The sequence below is a fragment of the Acartia tonsa genome, chromosome 11 (genome assembly GCF_053477335.1).
Source record: "Acartia tonsa isolate MP-2025a chromosome 11, ASM5347733v1, whole genome shotgun sequence".
Lineage (NCBI taxonomy): Eukaryota > Metazoa > Arthropoda > Copepoda > Calanoida > Acartiidae > Acartia > Acartia tonsa.
Genome location: NC_137270.1, coordinates 27,741,711 through 27,758,760, shown reverse-complemented (window position 1 = coordinate 27,758,760; position 17,050 = coordinate 27,741,711). Strand labels below are relative to the sequence as shown.

Genomic DNA, 17,050 nt, shown 5'->3' with positions numbered 1-17,050 from the left:
TTTTATGACAAGAAACTGTAAAACACTGGAAAGGTGCATGGATGGTGTATAAACAACTAGAACCTAGAACTTGACAGAAAAGTATCTTTCAGAATTCCAAGTAAAGTCAATACCCAGAGATATTTAACATCTGGATGTCACAATAGAATTTCAGTCTGTTCTGTTAGTATTTATATTGTGATGTTTTTATAATATAGGTCTTTAAAAATAACCTGAAATGTCTTCATAGAAATAAGTTATCTAATACAGGTTCATGTGCTGTGTGATGATTCATAGAATTTTTCACCTGGACATCTATTTATCTATTTTTCCACCCGTAAATCTATTTATCTATCTCTCTATCTATCTATCCATCCATCCATTTATCCATTTATCCATCCATCTATCCATTTATCCATCCATCTATCCATTTATCCATCCATCCATCTATCCATCAATATTTTTAACCTCTTATCCTAGCATCAACTATCTATCTATCTAGTATTAACCAGAGAAGATAGTGAGACAAGCCTGTCCTGCCTGACGAATAACAACCAAATATCCCAGCCCCAAATAGCTCAGACAATCATCAATGTTTTAGGTAATTATGTTTTTTTTTGGTTCTTTACAATGACTTGTCTTTATACAGATTTAGAAGCTCTGCAAGCCTTGGGCTTCAATGCAGTGAGTGGATTAAATCTTGGATGTTTGCAATTCTAATGATACGTTGTAAATATATGAATTATAGAATCGCCCCATTGATTTAAAATCCCCACATATAAAAGTGACATGATCTGTGTCTGTACCGGGATTTAGCTAATCGCTGAACTTCTTTATGGTTCTCATAGGTCCTGTGAAGGTGTATAACCACTCTCCCAAGATAAATCGCCCCTAGAAAAAATGTCCCCAACCTCATATTTTTTCTTTTCTTTTTAAAAATAAAATGGACATCCACCCCTTAAATGCCCCTAGAGGCTTCTTAGGTCAAATATTTCTACTCCTTAAAGACAATATACCTGTTCTTAATTAATATCACGTGATTTAATTTGAATATAAAGACAAAGGAGAAATCTCTGTTGAATATACTGTTTGTTTGCGAATACAATATTTCATCAATTATTTGCAGGCATCTAAAGGGATAAGGCAAGGGCCGATTTATTGATATGCATTCCAAATGATGATAAATAAAATTATCTCTTCTGTAGATAAAGATTAGTGGTTGAAACGTTTAAACACTCAACCTAATGAAACCAATAAAAAATCACTAAAGTCCTCAAAGCTGTAAAGCTAACGAATAAGAAAACGGTATTGTAAAACTTTGGGGACTAGTGTAATAAACAGCCCTTTGTCCCCTCTCTGAATTGTTTGCCTAACATTTTCAAAACGTGAAATTTAAATTGGAGCTGTCCATCTTTTTAAAGAGAAACACATAAGGCTTGAAATATTTTCCAGTATTGCTTAGAAACCGATTAATATCGGGTTGATTAGAACCGGTTCGCAGTCATACTGAAAAATCATGTATCGCATCGAATTACAGACAATTTTCCATGAATAAAAATCATAAAATTAATTTTAGTAAGACTGGGGGCTAACAAAACTGATTTAAATCTTATAATTTGTAAACTTAATATACACGGACAGCTGTCTATAATTCAAAAAAACACATTTATTAACTTTTTTAAACTATGATTATAGGCATAACATTGTGAAATTCCTCTTACGATGAATGTGTGTGTGTGTGTGAGTGTGTGTGTGTGTATTCTTGTATGCTATGTGACATGAATTTTTTATAAGGACTTGGATACAAAATTCCAGAGAGACATAACAAAATTGACCCAGGATCACATGAACAGTGACAATAAATAAAAAAAACAAGGACAATTACGTTAACAACCAATTTTTGAGTAAAAAATCTAGATTATCTTATAGCTGTGTCTGTGTGTGTAGTGTCCTAGTTCTTTTATATGAAGCAGCTCAATGCCTTATAAAAAATGACGTAATACAATACAAAAGACCAATGGTAGCTCGGTATAATTTCATTTGACCAATGGTAGAATGTATACAGGTCTATTATTGATAATTTGTATTGTACGACGTCATTAGGCACTATAAGCTGCTTCCTTATAGATTGGTAAATTCCACTTTAAAAAAATTAAAAAAACGTTTTCTTTGTTGACTTTAATTGAACATTAATCTGGTAATTTAATTAGCAGTATTTAAAAACTTTTAAATACATTACAACAATTTTTCACCCATTGTCGTATCCCTTAAGACTTTGAAGCTTTTTAAAAGAAACAATAAATTTTGCATCGAATATCAGCGAAGCTTTTTGAAACGTTATACAATTAGAGAAAGGAAAAGAGTGATGAAAAGACAGGAGCACATACAAGCACGGTATCTTATAGAGTAGCTTCACAAATAAAATGTAATAATATATACCAATCCTAGGAAGGTTATGTATAAATAGGCCAGAATGTACTATGAATGCAGTATTTTAAAATCATATGAAACATCAATGCGCTTTTACACAAAGTACCTTTTTGAAAACTGATATAGATGTTGTCAGCCTGTTTAAGACTGCAAACGAAGCAGCTTATAGTGACTATAGAAAATGACGTCATACAATACAAATGACCAATGATAGGCTAGTATACATCTTATCATGAATACTGGCCTATCCTTACTCATTTGTACTGTATGACGTCTATTTTTGTAGGCGCTATAAGCTGCCTCATGCAACACGCCTGCGAGAGCAATACTGCAGTTGTTTTTTCACACTGTGACGTATTTTATTTGTATTATCTATTACAATAGAAAGTATTTTATATGCTTATCTTTTAGTTCTTTTTAGAAGTGTTCATGCAGATCTAATAAATAAATCTTGGAGAAATTTTGGTGCTTTCACCCTAAGAACCTTGTTGAGTATTGAAACTCGTCCTTATTTTTAAAATTACTTGAAAATAAGGATGGGGAGGGGAGTAGCTTTTTAAAGGTTTAGTTAGGTTATATTTGGTAGCCCCTCAACTCTGGGTCAGGTTAGGTTAGATAATATTAGATAATGGGAAGCCCCTCAGGACCCACTCTTCTTCATGCTTATAATAATAACATATAATAAAGATTCGCTACTACAAATATTTTTATTGTGAATGTAAAAACGGTATCTGAAACCCATCTTTGATGGGGGGATTTAGTTTTTATCCACAGTATGATCTACTCTTTATTGAGTTTACAATTAGAAATATATTTATTTCGAGGGCTAGGAATATTTCTCTATTACATACTAAACTAAATCATATAAAATTTTCTTTGCTTTTCTAGGTGTTAACCTTTTATTTACATTAGGGAATATGTAAGGAAACCCTGACGCCTAAGGTAGTTAAGAAATTTCATAGGATTTAGCCCATTATTTAACAGGTTCTCATTCAATTGTAAAAAAAACTCTAGTGACTAGACGTTCCCTAGTCTATAATGTAAAACCTTGCAATATTTGAATGATGTTTTTACTGAGGAATCTAATATGAAACTCGTACTACAAAGATTTTGTTGTATTATTGAACTTTATAAAGATTCCTACTACAGTGCGGTTTAATATAATAAGAAACTCAACAATCTTTAGGACAATTCAATTCATTCTTAAATTTAACAAAATACACTTTAATTAATATTTTTTTTTCTGAGCTTCGCTTTTTAGGATCTGTCAACTTTAGGTTAATAATAGTTATTTATCGCGTAGTATTTGAAACAGCTTTCCGCAGTTATAAAACTCTACAATTTTAAGATTAAAACCAGTTTTGTTAGCCCCTAAGGGTCGAAGGTATTAAAACTGGTATTAATTTTGTGATTGTACATTAGTACAAAACTGGATATAATACTATTCTATATAAAATTTTTCAGTATGTCTTGTGACTGGTTCTAATCCACCGGATATTAATCGGTTTCGAAGCGATGCTGGAAAAATAGTTTATGTACTCTATTTTCTGAAAAAATAAAAAGCAAAGTATAAAACTATTTTTATATTTGATAACTATGTATTGTAGGCTTTGTAACATTGTTTATTTATATCTATTATTTACATAGTGCGACTTTTATTTATACTTTTCCTTTTGCGTAGTATTCTATTATTTACTCGTTTGTATAATGTTTATAAGTGTATGATTTTGAGGGATATCTAGGGATAAAACAATGGATAATTCTTTGTTGTACATCACCAATGATCTACCTTTGTTGGTTTCAACGTTTGAACATTGACACTACTAAATATTAACCAATTTAACAAAACTCAGTAAAATTACCCAAAACTTTTTAGCCACCGAATAAGATAGCCGACATTGGGTAGTGCAATTAACAGCCCAATATCTCATCTCTTTCCGTCCCGGTGATTGTACATTAAAGCAATTTTATAACATAGACAATAAAACCAATAAAACAAGAATAATTATTTATAGTGATTTTAGAGAAGGTGCTTATTTGCCATGGAAATTTTATTAACAAATTATATCAATTATATCAAAAGCAAGCTATAATAAAAAGAACAGTAAATACAGTAAAATATTTCTAGTAAATTTTTGCTTTAAAATTAAATAAAATTGGTGCTCTAATGGTTTATAGTGATTTTAGAGAAGGTGCTTATTTGCCATGAAAATTTTATTAACAAATTGTATCAATTATATCAAAAGCAAGCTATAATAAAAAGAACAGTAAATACAGTAAAATATTTCTAGTCAATTTTTGCTTTAGAATTAAATAAAAATGGTGCTCTATTTGTGAACTGTTTAGCAACATATATGTAAAATGTGCAATAATTTTACACTGAAATGGCAAATTTAATATGATTGAATTTTCTATTCCTTAGAAGTTAAATAAATTAGGTGATTTTAAATAGGACATACGTATATAGGGTATGCCATCCTTTCTGCTTTGTGAAAATTTAAAAAATGTTTTTAAAGTTATAGTAGTTAGGGAAGCAGGGAACAGAAGACTGTAAATTATACTGGTACCCAAAGTTTTTTCTCTTTTATTCATGTGCTTGAAAAATATATCTAAACCTGAGACCTATGTAAAGCAACATTGTAAAGTAGAATTATATCGGTTCCGTGGTTAGCAAGGTCCTTGGATACAAACAGACAAACAGACTCACAGAATTCCTGTTATTTTAGGACTCAAATTTAGTATTTATCTACTTATTTCAGTTGCACCAAGCCGTGTGATGATAGCCGAAGGAAGTAGAAAGCTGGTGGTGAATAAAACTTACACCTTTACCTGTTCGGCACAGGTACGCTAGGCTGGATCTATTTTAGATGCGTAGCTAATCTATGAGTAGGTTAAATCATTGTACGTCTGTCAGATTGTCAAATTTCTTGTAATGAAAGAATATTATTATAGCGAATTTTTTTTTCATTTTTGAGAAAAAATAACAAGTAAATCAGATGTGTGTGGTGGTGGGAGGGGTGTCAACAACCCCCTCAATTTAAAATTTGGAAGACCTATGCACGCCACTGAGGTAAATACTGGGTATTTATAAGAAGTTTTTAAAAGCACTAAGATTACGAGATTGTTACATAAATGTTTTTTTATTTAATCAATCCATAAAACGGACTTTTTACATTTGAATTTCTAGTCAAACACGGTGGTTAAGTCAAACTGACTTTAATTAATGTGTTATTTTCATATTTAGGAATTTTATCCATCCGTAGAGTTTACATGGTACCTGAACCAGAAGCCAATACATGACAACATTAGAAAGGTAAATTCAATAATTATAGAGATCTCCAGATAAATTATAGATAGAGTAGATGCGCTAGGAAACAAGGACAACCATATTCATTTGGTAAATCTAAAATTAAACAAGAATGCCAACATCCCTAAAAGTGATGAAATGGGAGGACAAACGAAGATTAACTCTTGTAGAGTGTCAAAACTTATCGAAGAGAATATGTAAGTTTATAGAAAAGCTTTGATTTTAAAAATATGTTTATCTATCTATTATATATGTAGTTTGCAATCAAAGATATGAAACGATAATTTAAATTCTATTAGAACAGCTATTCTAAAACTAGGGTCTACATTACGTTATAGAGTAATCAGGAAGGTAAAAGGTTCGAATCTCGGTCTAATATTTCGTCATAACTAAAACCTTTAAAATGTATTATACTGCAGATATGTTAAGTGCAGGACATTGATATTTATAGTAGGGTAAATGCCTTGGACTAAAACAGTTCGATCTCAGTTATAATCTAATATAATTTGTTATCCACATTTGTTATTTTCGCCGATTTTACACCTTGTTGAGTTCTGATCCCCCACCCCCACTCTCTAATTGAATAAAAATAAAATAAAATGGGATGAGGTTAGTTTTTCATTTTCATAAGGAGAGGGGGCATTACTTAACGAGCCCTTTGTGTGAAAGGAGCATATTATTTTAGGGATTCAACACGTCGTCAGTACAGCTAAGCATGGTCCGAGCCCTGAATAAAAAGGAGTTGACCTGCCACGCTGAAAATCCACAGCTACCTGGAAATTCTATTTCTGACACCATTATTCTGGATGTTTTCTGTAAGTATAAATATTATAACTTCACAACCTATCAGAGCGCAGATTTTTTAAATCCACCAATCACGGATGCCAAAATTAATTAACTTAATTTGTATTTCCGCTTTTAGATAAAGAATTTTACAAAAAACGAATTTTATAAAAAATCCTTAAAATTTGATGCAGATTTCAAATCTACTCCCTACATTACAATTCTGGAAAACTTATATCTCTAAGTAAACACCCCCCCCCAAAAAATAAAAATCTATAATAAAAAAAATTTGGTGGGGGGGGGGGGGTAAACTAAATTTACCCCTGCCAACTGATTTCGCTTCGCGCGTTATTTTACCCAACCCAAATACGGATTGCCCCCCCCTTAAAATTTCCCCCCCCCAAAAAAAAAAGATTGGACATCTATGGGTTGAGCGGTCATCAAGAACCTTTGGTACAAAACTTTTTTTCTGTAATAAAATTGTTAACTTACCATGAACAACTTAAGCTTCATTTAAAAAAGTAAAAAGTGAAAATATGAGGTAAATATGAATGCAAGAATATTATAACTGACAGCTATAAGTAGAGAGTAAATATTTTCTTATCAAAATATTATCTTTTCTGTCACTGAAATAAACGGCCAGGGAGGGAGGAAAAAATTGGACTGTTTATTTCACTAGTCCCCAAAGTTTTATAATCTATAATAACGTTTTCTATTCGTTGGACTTACAAGGGGACTTTTGTTGAATTTTGATTGGTTCGTTCATTTGGTTGGGTGTCCTAACGTTTCAACCACTAATTTTAATCTACAGAAGGGGTAATTTTGTGTATCATCATTGGGGATGTACATCAATTTATTTGCCATTGTCTTATTCCTGGTTACTGGCTCATTCATTCTTTTACTTTCAATAACAAATGATATTGGTAATTTTATGAGAAAATAGTTATTTATCGCATCGTCGTATTATAGACAGCTTTCTGCGGATATTAAAATGAAAAATTAAAGTTCCAAGCTAACAAAACTGCTATTAATTTTATGATTTTTATTAATATTCGTGAAAAATGAAAAGTCTATAATACGGTGCAATTTATGATTTTTCAGTATTACTGAGAACCGGTTCTAATATTACAGCGGATATTAATCGGTTTTGAAGTTTTTCTGCAAAAAATGTTATTTTTTCATTTATATGTGATTTTAAAAATCTTATAATAAATAATTATGCATTAGGCAACCACTTTTAATTAAGTCTTTTTGTGTACATATTAAGAACAAGCATATTAGTATATATTGTTGAGTACAATTGTGTAAAAAATACCGCAACATTTTGCTTCCTTAATTAAAACAATGTAAAGTACAACAATATAATGTATAAACAACAAATTGCAGATTTTTTGTGTATTCCTTTGTATAGCAAGTGTTTTTATGAGGGGGGGGGGGGGGGGGGGCGGGGGGTTGATAATAGCTCTCCTCTAAAAATTTGTATCATTTTTAAAAGCGAAGCTTTTCTATAATTAGGGTCGGTCCGTCCGTCCGTACGTCCGTCCGTCCGTCCGTCCGTCACGGATAGCTTTTTTCGTTAATTTAGACATGTTAGAATTGTCCTATTGATTTCAAATTTTGCATGGTGATTCCTTTAGTAGTTAGGTACGATTTAGAAAGCGTAGCAACTCTATAATCATTACCAAAATGTCCGTACGTCCATTTTAAACATGTTGATTTTTTTACTTTTTTAAATAGCTTTTTTCGTTAATTTAGGCATGTTAGAATTGTCCTATCGATTTTAAATTTTGCATGGTGATTCCTGTAATAGTTAGGTACGAGTTACAAAGCGTAGCAACTCTATAATCATTACCAGAATGTCCGTACGTCCATTTTAAACATGTTGATTTTTTTTACATTTTTAACAACAAATTTGTATGTGACCTAATTATCCGATTGGTCTGATTTTTGGTATACTGATTCCTGGGACAACAAAGTACAATATTATAAGCGAAGCAACTCTATAATCAAGTCCTAAAAATGTAAGTATGTCCATAATCATTATCCTGTATCAAGCAGTTTTTCAACAAATTTATTTACAATTTTGCTTTGACTCTTATACATTCGCATTCTGATTATTCAGTTCTGACATTATACAAGTGTTAATGTCCGTTTGTCCTACCGTTTCAGAGCTTCGCTTTTATGGATGTTGTCATCCTTGTTAAAAATTAGATTTTAACATTCTGAACTCTCAAAAAATAAAAATTTCCTTTTAGATTTTTATATAAGTAAAAAGGACAGAAGTTTATTATGTGTGTATCTTTTTAGAACTAAAATAAAACTCCCTCATCAAGGTCAAATTTTCCCCGATAGCGTCCAGTCGAACAAATTGAATTACACAATCATACATTCTTCTTGTAAATTAATAATACAAACTGAACTCATTTCATACCTAGAATTGTATTATTAGTAAACTATGTACTCAAACAGAAAAGAGACAATAATTAGTAAAAAAACATAGACAGTTATTAGAACTGGAAGAAACTAGAATAAACGGATGGACGAAAAGCAGACATTGAACCATTAGATATGTCTTGCAATCCAAGAAAACAAATAATTAATACAAAAAATAAATTGGCAAAATACATTTCTTAAGGACTATGCTATTTTAAGATGAAAATAACATTATTTGTTTCATTATAAAAAGGCTAAAAATAGGCTAATAATTGTGAAATATGGTACAATTTTAAAGGTTTGCTAAAGAATTAGAGAGAGAAAAAGAAAGCATAACACACCATGGATATTTTGGTAGGGATGAAGTGTAAGAAAGAATGAGATGGGTTTAAAAATTATATAAATTATAAAAAAGCAAGGATGACAACATCCATAAAAGCGAAGTACTGAAACGGTAGGACAAACGGACATTAACACTTGTATAGTATCTGACTGAATAATTAGAATATAAAAGTATAAGAGTCGAAGCAAAATTATAAGTAAATTTGTTGAAAAACTGCTTGATACAGCATAATGTTTAAGGACATACTTACATTTTTAGGACTTGATTATAGAGTTGCTCCGCTTAAAAAATTTTACTTTGTTGCCCCAGGAATCAATATACCAAAAATCGGATAATTAGATCACATATAACATATTTGAAATGGACATACGGATATTCTGTTAATGATTAAAGAGTTGCTACGCTTTCTAAATCGTACCTATCTACTAAAGGAATCACCATGCAAAGTTTGAAATCGATAGGATAATTCTAACATGCCTTAATTAACGGAAAAAGCTATCTGTCTCGGACGGACCGACCCTATTTATAGAAAAGCTTCGCTTTTTTAAAAACAAGAAAATAATAAAAGTATAAAAAGAAGATTAAAAAGAAAGAAGAAAAAGAAAAACACTTTAAAAATAATGATAAGATAAAAGATAGAGACAAATAAAAAGGAAAAAAATAATTTGAAAAAGTTATTAAATATGATAAGAATATTAAATATATTAAAAGGATAACAAATTCAAAATAAGTAATAAGAAAAAGATACAGAGAAGAAGTAAGAGAGAAGGAAGAAATCTATCAATTTATCTGTCTATATTTCTTGTTTTTATATTTACTATTTATTGCAAATACATAATTAATGACTCAGGCCTATCAGCGGTCTTATACAAATAAATAGAAGGTTAGATTTTAACCATATTCACACTTTCTATCAGGTTTAGGTTATCTAATTCAATGAACTGGGCGGTTTTCCCAAAATGTATAGTCGAACACAGAAACCCTGCCCCGACTTATGTTGAAATATATATTGCAAATAAGGGGGGGGTGTTAAATCAGGTAAAGTTAGGATATATTGGGTACTGGGTAGCCCAGCTGGGTGAGAGCAAGTATAGGCCCGCAGGGTAAGGAACCCTGACAGGGATAAGGCAATGGAAATAATGTTTCCCTTTCGTTATTTGCAATCTACTTTAAAATATTGGTAACGGGGAGGAGGGTTTTGTGCTCTATATTCACTTTGAGGGAAAGCAAGACATAGTTATAGATCTATGAAACCAATTTGAAATTTAAAAAAAATAAATCTAGTTAAAGTTTCATGACTATATGACTTAACCTAAATATATATTTTAAGAAATCTTAAGTGTATCGAATTTCAATACTTTCAAAAAGTATGAGAAGGCTGATCTTTGAAATTCAAGCAGTTGTAAAACTTAATAAAATTTCTCTTAAAACTTGAAATGTTAAGCAGAGGAGAAAAAAGTTTAGAAAATATGGTTTTCAAGTTAAAACTTCTAGTTGAAGGTCTATCAGTGTGTTTGTGTGTATGTGTGTGTGTGTGTGTGTGTGTGTGTGTGTTGGCAATCAGGGATCTAAGGGGATAAAACAATAGCCGACAAATTAATGTACATCCCCAATGATAGTTCACAAAATTACCCATTCTGTAGATTACAACTAGTGGTTGAAACGTTTTGACACTTAACCTCATGAACCAACAAATCAAAATGCAATGAAACTTCCCAAAGTTATAGACGACGTTTATGAAAACGTTATTCAAAACTTTGTGGACTAGTGTAATAAACAGCATAATGTCCCCTCCCTCCTTGGTGGGCAAAGGCAAGAAGATTGGCCTACAAAACTATAATCTAAATTAAGAAAAATATCAAACATAACATTTATTACTTGAAATTTTCACTTATAATATTTTATGTAGCGTAGCGTTTTCTTAGTTATTATTTAAAAGTATTTAAATATACAATCACAAAAAAAATAAGATTTAATTAAATTTTGAAAGTTTATATAATATGAAAATATTGTATTCCTTTATGTCTGACTTATTTAGTTAGCAATTGCATCTTCTTTATACATACACATTGGGGTCCGGAGAAAGACAGATGTATGCAATTAAATAATAGTTATTTATTGAATCGTACTACAGACAGATTCCTGCGTATATTAAAATGAGTTTTGTGAGCTCCGAGTGGCTGGAGGCCTGGGGTAACAAAACTGGTATTTTTTACTTTTCCTTATCGAATTCAGCTACCCCTTTTCAAATGCCCCTAGAGGCCTTAAGGGTGTAGCCGGTAGTCCTATTATATAAAGTAGTAAGTTTTTTTTGTCTGTATCAAAGAAGCAAAGGAACTGCTGATTCGATATGGTTCTCCTTTACAGTAAAGCTTCCCATCGAAAATGACATCACCATCTCCCCCTAAAATTTTTTTTTTCTTTTTCTTTTCCAAACTTAAAAAGAAAATAGGAGGTGATGTCTGAGTTGGTTTTAAGCTACTTTCCTAACCTCTCCAGTAATCTTCTAAAGGCTAAGAATGAAGCAACTGGTATCCATTAATTAAAAATGTAAATGGTTGTAATTAAAATTGGAAGTTAATTAGAAAAGTAATTTCTTTTATAAGAGTCTGTAAACAGTTTCTGTTTCACAAAGAATAAAGAAATAGGACAAGGAAAGATTAATTAATCTTACAAAAATACAAGATTTAAATAGCATCTGATAGTTATAATTCAGTAAAGATAATCCGGCTATATTATAGGCTAAAAAGTGTACATATTTTGGTGAGAAAGGAAGTTATTTCTTTCGAATAATGAGTTCCTTGCCTTTCTTAGAATAAAGCTTAGTTTAGGTAAATTATATCGTGTACAAAACAATATATATGTATATTTTAAGTCAGCTATTAACAGTTGAATTTCTTAGTATAAAGTTAGTTATCGACCATCTTAATCTATTAGTTCATCTAAAAATGGTAAAATTTTCGACATAGATATCTGTAACACTAGTCCTATTACGACAAATCCAGTCTTTTTTATTCGACTATTATTTGATTTTATTAAATATATATGTAGGTATAAAAGAACTCTTAATCTTTTTTTACTCTTGAATAAAAATGTAAAATAGCGAGTAGACACATTAGTAAAATTTATTTTGTGGATGTGGACATGGAAATATACTCAAACAAGAATTAGTACATCCAAAAGTACAAAAAAATGAATTGACAAACACATCAAACGAGTTAGAGTGCAGATGTTCGGTTCTCATAACGAAGAAAAGAAAGAGAAAGAATATGCAACAACCTAATGAAAATCACGAAACTTGTAAAATTAAGATTTGTATCTTAAGAAGCATGATAGACAGACAGACGGACAAAACAATGTATAGATTAGATGCACTTATTTCATTGGAATCTTCACTGAAAACTTCAGCTGTCTATTTTCGCTAGCTGTTTAATAATGGACTGACAGATAACGTGAATTTGTATTAAAATTTTAATCATATAAAGTTGATACTGCTATGATCAATTATTCAACCAAAATAATTTTTAAAAAAATTTAGAAACAATTTTAAATATTAACTTTGTTATATAGTTTACTGCTCTGTTATTCTTTAAAAGTTTACGCTAGACATTACTGTGCTACTTATCACGGTGGTAGGTAACTTTGGACTACAAACATGTTCCCTCATTCGTAGATTTAAAAAAAAACTTTGGATACTCAAATTTTAATTTGTTGGTTTAAACTAGCAATATCCAAGCTTATTTTTACCAATTTGTCATCCACTATCCTAAGGAACTCTGACTAATTGTGGACAAAATTATTCATATTTTTCTTTAGTTATCATAGAATCAAAGTACATAAAATAATTTTCCTTGAATATATAAATTTTTACAAAAGATTAAAGCTTATTTTTACTAAAACATACTGTTTAGAAATTTTATTTCTATTCGTGTAAAATTGCTAAGTGGAACATAGAAATGTCCTAAAATTGAAATTTCTTTATCGTCTTTATCCTGATAAATTGAGTTGCAACAGTATCCATTTTCAGGGATTTTAAGGTATAAGACAATGGCCGATAAATTGATGTACATCTCCATTGATAATACACAAATTACCCCTCTGTAGATTACAATTAGTAGTTGAAACGATTATCACTCAACTTAAGTAATCAACCAATCAAAATTCACTAAGTTCCAAAGTTGTTAGGTCAATAAGAAAAAACGTATATTTTAAAATTAGTATTAAACTTTGGGGACGTATAACTTATTGTAATAAACAGCCCATTGTCCCCTCCCTCCCTCCCTCCCTGGTCCATTTTCAATCCAGGAAACAGACAACATTTCTGAGATTTAAATCAATGTAATATTTGTGTGGATATTAGGTAAAACATGAACAATTATTCCCTCCTTTTATATTAATTAATTTGTAAAACATATTCAAAGGTAATTCATTAAATATGTCATTGCTTTTGTATGTCTTGCAAATTTTATTTTAAAATTGGACAAAATCATTCTCATAATCAGGCGGACAAATAATAGTTTCAGTGTTGCAGCGCTTATAAACCAGACTTTAAAAGCAGGTAGGGGACATTGAACTTAAAAATTACACTGATGCCACGCTTTTTTATTTGATGGGTTAGAAACTTTTGTTACTTTAATTGCATTTTGGTTTATTTGGTTTAAATTAATAGTGTTCAATCTTTTCAACAAACAATTTTAATCTAGAGAAGTGAAAATTTTGTCATAATTGGGGATGTACATTAATTTATTGTCCATTTTCTTATACCTTAAGAACCCAGATTTAAACTGTTTAACAAATGTACCCTGTCTTAGGTGTATGTCCTTCTAAGTAGAGATTATAGTTTTAGAGAGCCAATATAGATCTTTATTTCTTAGCTGAACAATCAGAGATTATAGCTATAACTTGATAAGCCAATTTAATGTATAAAATGATAATGAAAATTCCTTTCCAATAAAACTTTTTCAAACTTGTCCATAAAAAAAAAAAAATTGAAATGAATTGCTTTTCAGCTTGTTATTAAGAAATATATTTATTAGCAATGATATTCAGAGATCTAAATGGATGAGACAATGGCCTACATATTGATGTACATCTCCAATGATGATATACACAAAGGTTTTTTTTGTTTATCAAACTTTTCACTACGAATTTTGATGTACATAAAGGGTGATTTTGTTTATCAAAATTCGTAGTGATACGTTTGAACACTTAACTTTATAAACCAACCAACGTTCCCAAAGTTGTTAAGCTAACGAATAAGAAAATGTTATTATAAACTTTGGAGACTAGTGTAATAGACATCCCATTGTCCCCTACTCTCTGTAAATTATATTACTACTAAATTTTATTCATCGTTAATTTTTAATCATCTGGAACGTAGAGGCAATTTAAAAATTAGATTCCTAAGAACAAAATTTGTATCTACAAAAATTACATCTAAAATTTGCAACCCATTTGAACGCCCAGAAGACATAAACAATACGGGTAAAAATAAATTATCTTGGTCTTTGTAAGGGAAAAGGAATAGGTCATACAAAACAGAAATTTGCCTTTAAATTTACACAAGTTTTTATTAGAATTCATTTCTTTATTTTAAATCTCTCCTCACTTTATACATATGGTAGCTTTTTAAATAAAATATCGAAAAACTAACAGTAAAGATTTCTTTCAAGATAGTTTTTCTTTATGTGTTTGAAGCTTAAAAACTCGATTATGCTTTACTTTTTAGGGAACAACATACACCCTGAGGGGCTTTCACCCAGAAAAAAATGTTTGCCCCCTCAATATTTATTCAGAAAGAAATAGGATAGGCGGGGACAAACATGAGCCTCTATAGGCAAAGCCCCTAGAAGGCAATAGTATAAGATATACAATTTAGTCATATATAAAAAAAAATTAAAAATGTGACATTAAAAATTTTACAATCGCAAAAAAATGATTTTTAGCTGTTTTTTTTCATAACAAAAAATTCAAGCTCCCAAAGACAAAATTGGAGAAAACAAATTTGTTCTCAATTGTCATATCACTGTGTCCGTGACGCTATACAAACAAGAATTAGTAAAATGTTTCTTGTTAAACTAGACAAATAAACACATACAAACTTTTTGCAAACATTCTCATTACTTCCAGCGAATCAGCGATAGGACCATTAATGTTAAACTAATATCTTTCTAAAATACTATAAATCATTATTACAAGCTTATTATGAAAAATTCTTTGAAAATGCGTGGTTTCACTAGATCCTAGTTTTTAACTTACGAAAAATCCTCCTTTCCATAATTTTAGTTAATTGTTAATTAATTAATAGTCTTATTGGGGCCCTCTCCCTTTTGGGTTTATAAGCCGTAAAGCAATAAAAATGAGTTTTTTCTACATGTGGTATGAATACAATTTGAGGGAAACCGCCCACAAATATACCAACTGTTTCTTTTTTTACATGAAGAATTATTCCAATGAGTGAAAAAAGATGAGCGAAAAAACTTGCAAGTGCAAACCCAGAAATCCAAATAAATGGTAAGACTAGCGCAATGGTCTAATAATACCACCTGATATTATTTTTGAAATATTAAAAAAATTACAATTCGAAATTTGATTATAATTAAATTGGAATATACAGATATGTAAATATGTAATCAAACCAACTTTTAATATTAATAAAGATTTTCTTAGTAATCTAAATTAATTAACTATTCTATAAGCTTATTTGTTCTTATCCTAAGATTTATAATTGAGAAGGAAGGAAAAACTTGTAAAAACTTAGAAGAAACTTACTCAAACTTTATTGTATCCATAATATTAATTTTTATAATCATTTCTTTACATGCTTCGCTGCCGCAGCCGCAGCAGAATCATAATGAAACAGCTGGGGCCGCCGAAAAAATCGTCTAATGACATCTAATTTATTATTTTTATAATCCTAAATCCCACCATCATATTTCTTTTTATATATAACCAGTCGCAGCCTTTTATTCTTCACCTTAATGATAAAATCTTATTTTTAGCAGATTTGATTTTTTTTACAAAAAGACTTATAGCAGCGTTTTTTTATAGCTAGGACCTGTAAATCAAAACGTTTGACTAAAAACACTACATACTTCTATAAACACATTCTGTTTTTTTGTATTTACAATTTTTTAAATTACTGTATCTGCGCTGCGTTTTAAATTATCATTATTGTTTTAGAACAAGCTACAATTGAAAGTTCATTTACTTTAAAACAAGGATGACAACAATATACTTTTTGGTATCGATTATAGAGTTGCAACGTACTTTTTCCAAATTGTTTAAACGTGTTACATGAATCATCATGCCAAGCTAAAAATAGATAGTACCCTTCTAAAATGCCCAAATTAACGCTAAGGGTTATTAAGGACCTATCCTAATTTTAGAAAAGCTTAACTTTTAAAACTGATTGATTAAAGCTTTTGTTTTAGATGCTCCTGTTTTGCACCTAGAAATTGGACAGGGCCTGGATGTTAACAGGGTTATGGAAGGCACTGATTTATATCTTGGTAATTGTTATTTCTCGCATCGTATTATAAACAGCTTTCCAAGGATACACAATGTACAGTTTTAATATTTAAACCAGTTTTGTTAGCCAATAGATGCCGAAGGCACGGGCTAACAAAGCTGGGTTTAATATAATGATTGTACATATTTATATTCATAGAAAACTGGATATAATACGATGCGCCATATGAGTTTTCAGTGTTACTGAGAACTGGTTCTTATCCTCTGGTTATTAATCAGTTTTGAAAAAATGTTGAAAAATGAGC

The 17,050-nt window shown here is 30.4% G+C and overlaps 1 protein-coding gene across 1 annotated transcript in view; it reads left to right on the top strand.

Moving 5' to 3' along the window:
- Positions 1–17,050, top strand: part of LOC145331220 (neural cell adhesion molecule 1-like) — a 126,000-nt gene that overhangs the window by 31,503 nt on the left and 77,447 nt on the right. Inside the window, exons 6-10 of the mRNA XM_080175837.1 lie at positions 482–580; positions 5,169–5,251; positions 5,654–5,722; positions 6,402–6,531; positions 16,709–16,786. Of these exons, the coding sequence (XP_080031963.1) occupies positions 482–580; positions 5,169–5,251; positions 5,654–5,722; positions 6,402–6,531; positions 16,709–16,786 (459 nt within the window). The remainder of the gene's footprint in view (positions 1–481; positions 581–5,168; positions 5,252–5,653; positions 5,723–6,401; positions 6,532–16,708; positions 16,787–17,050) is intronic.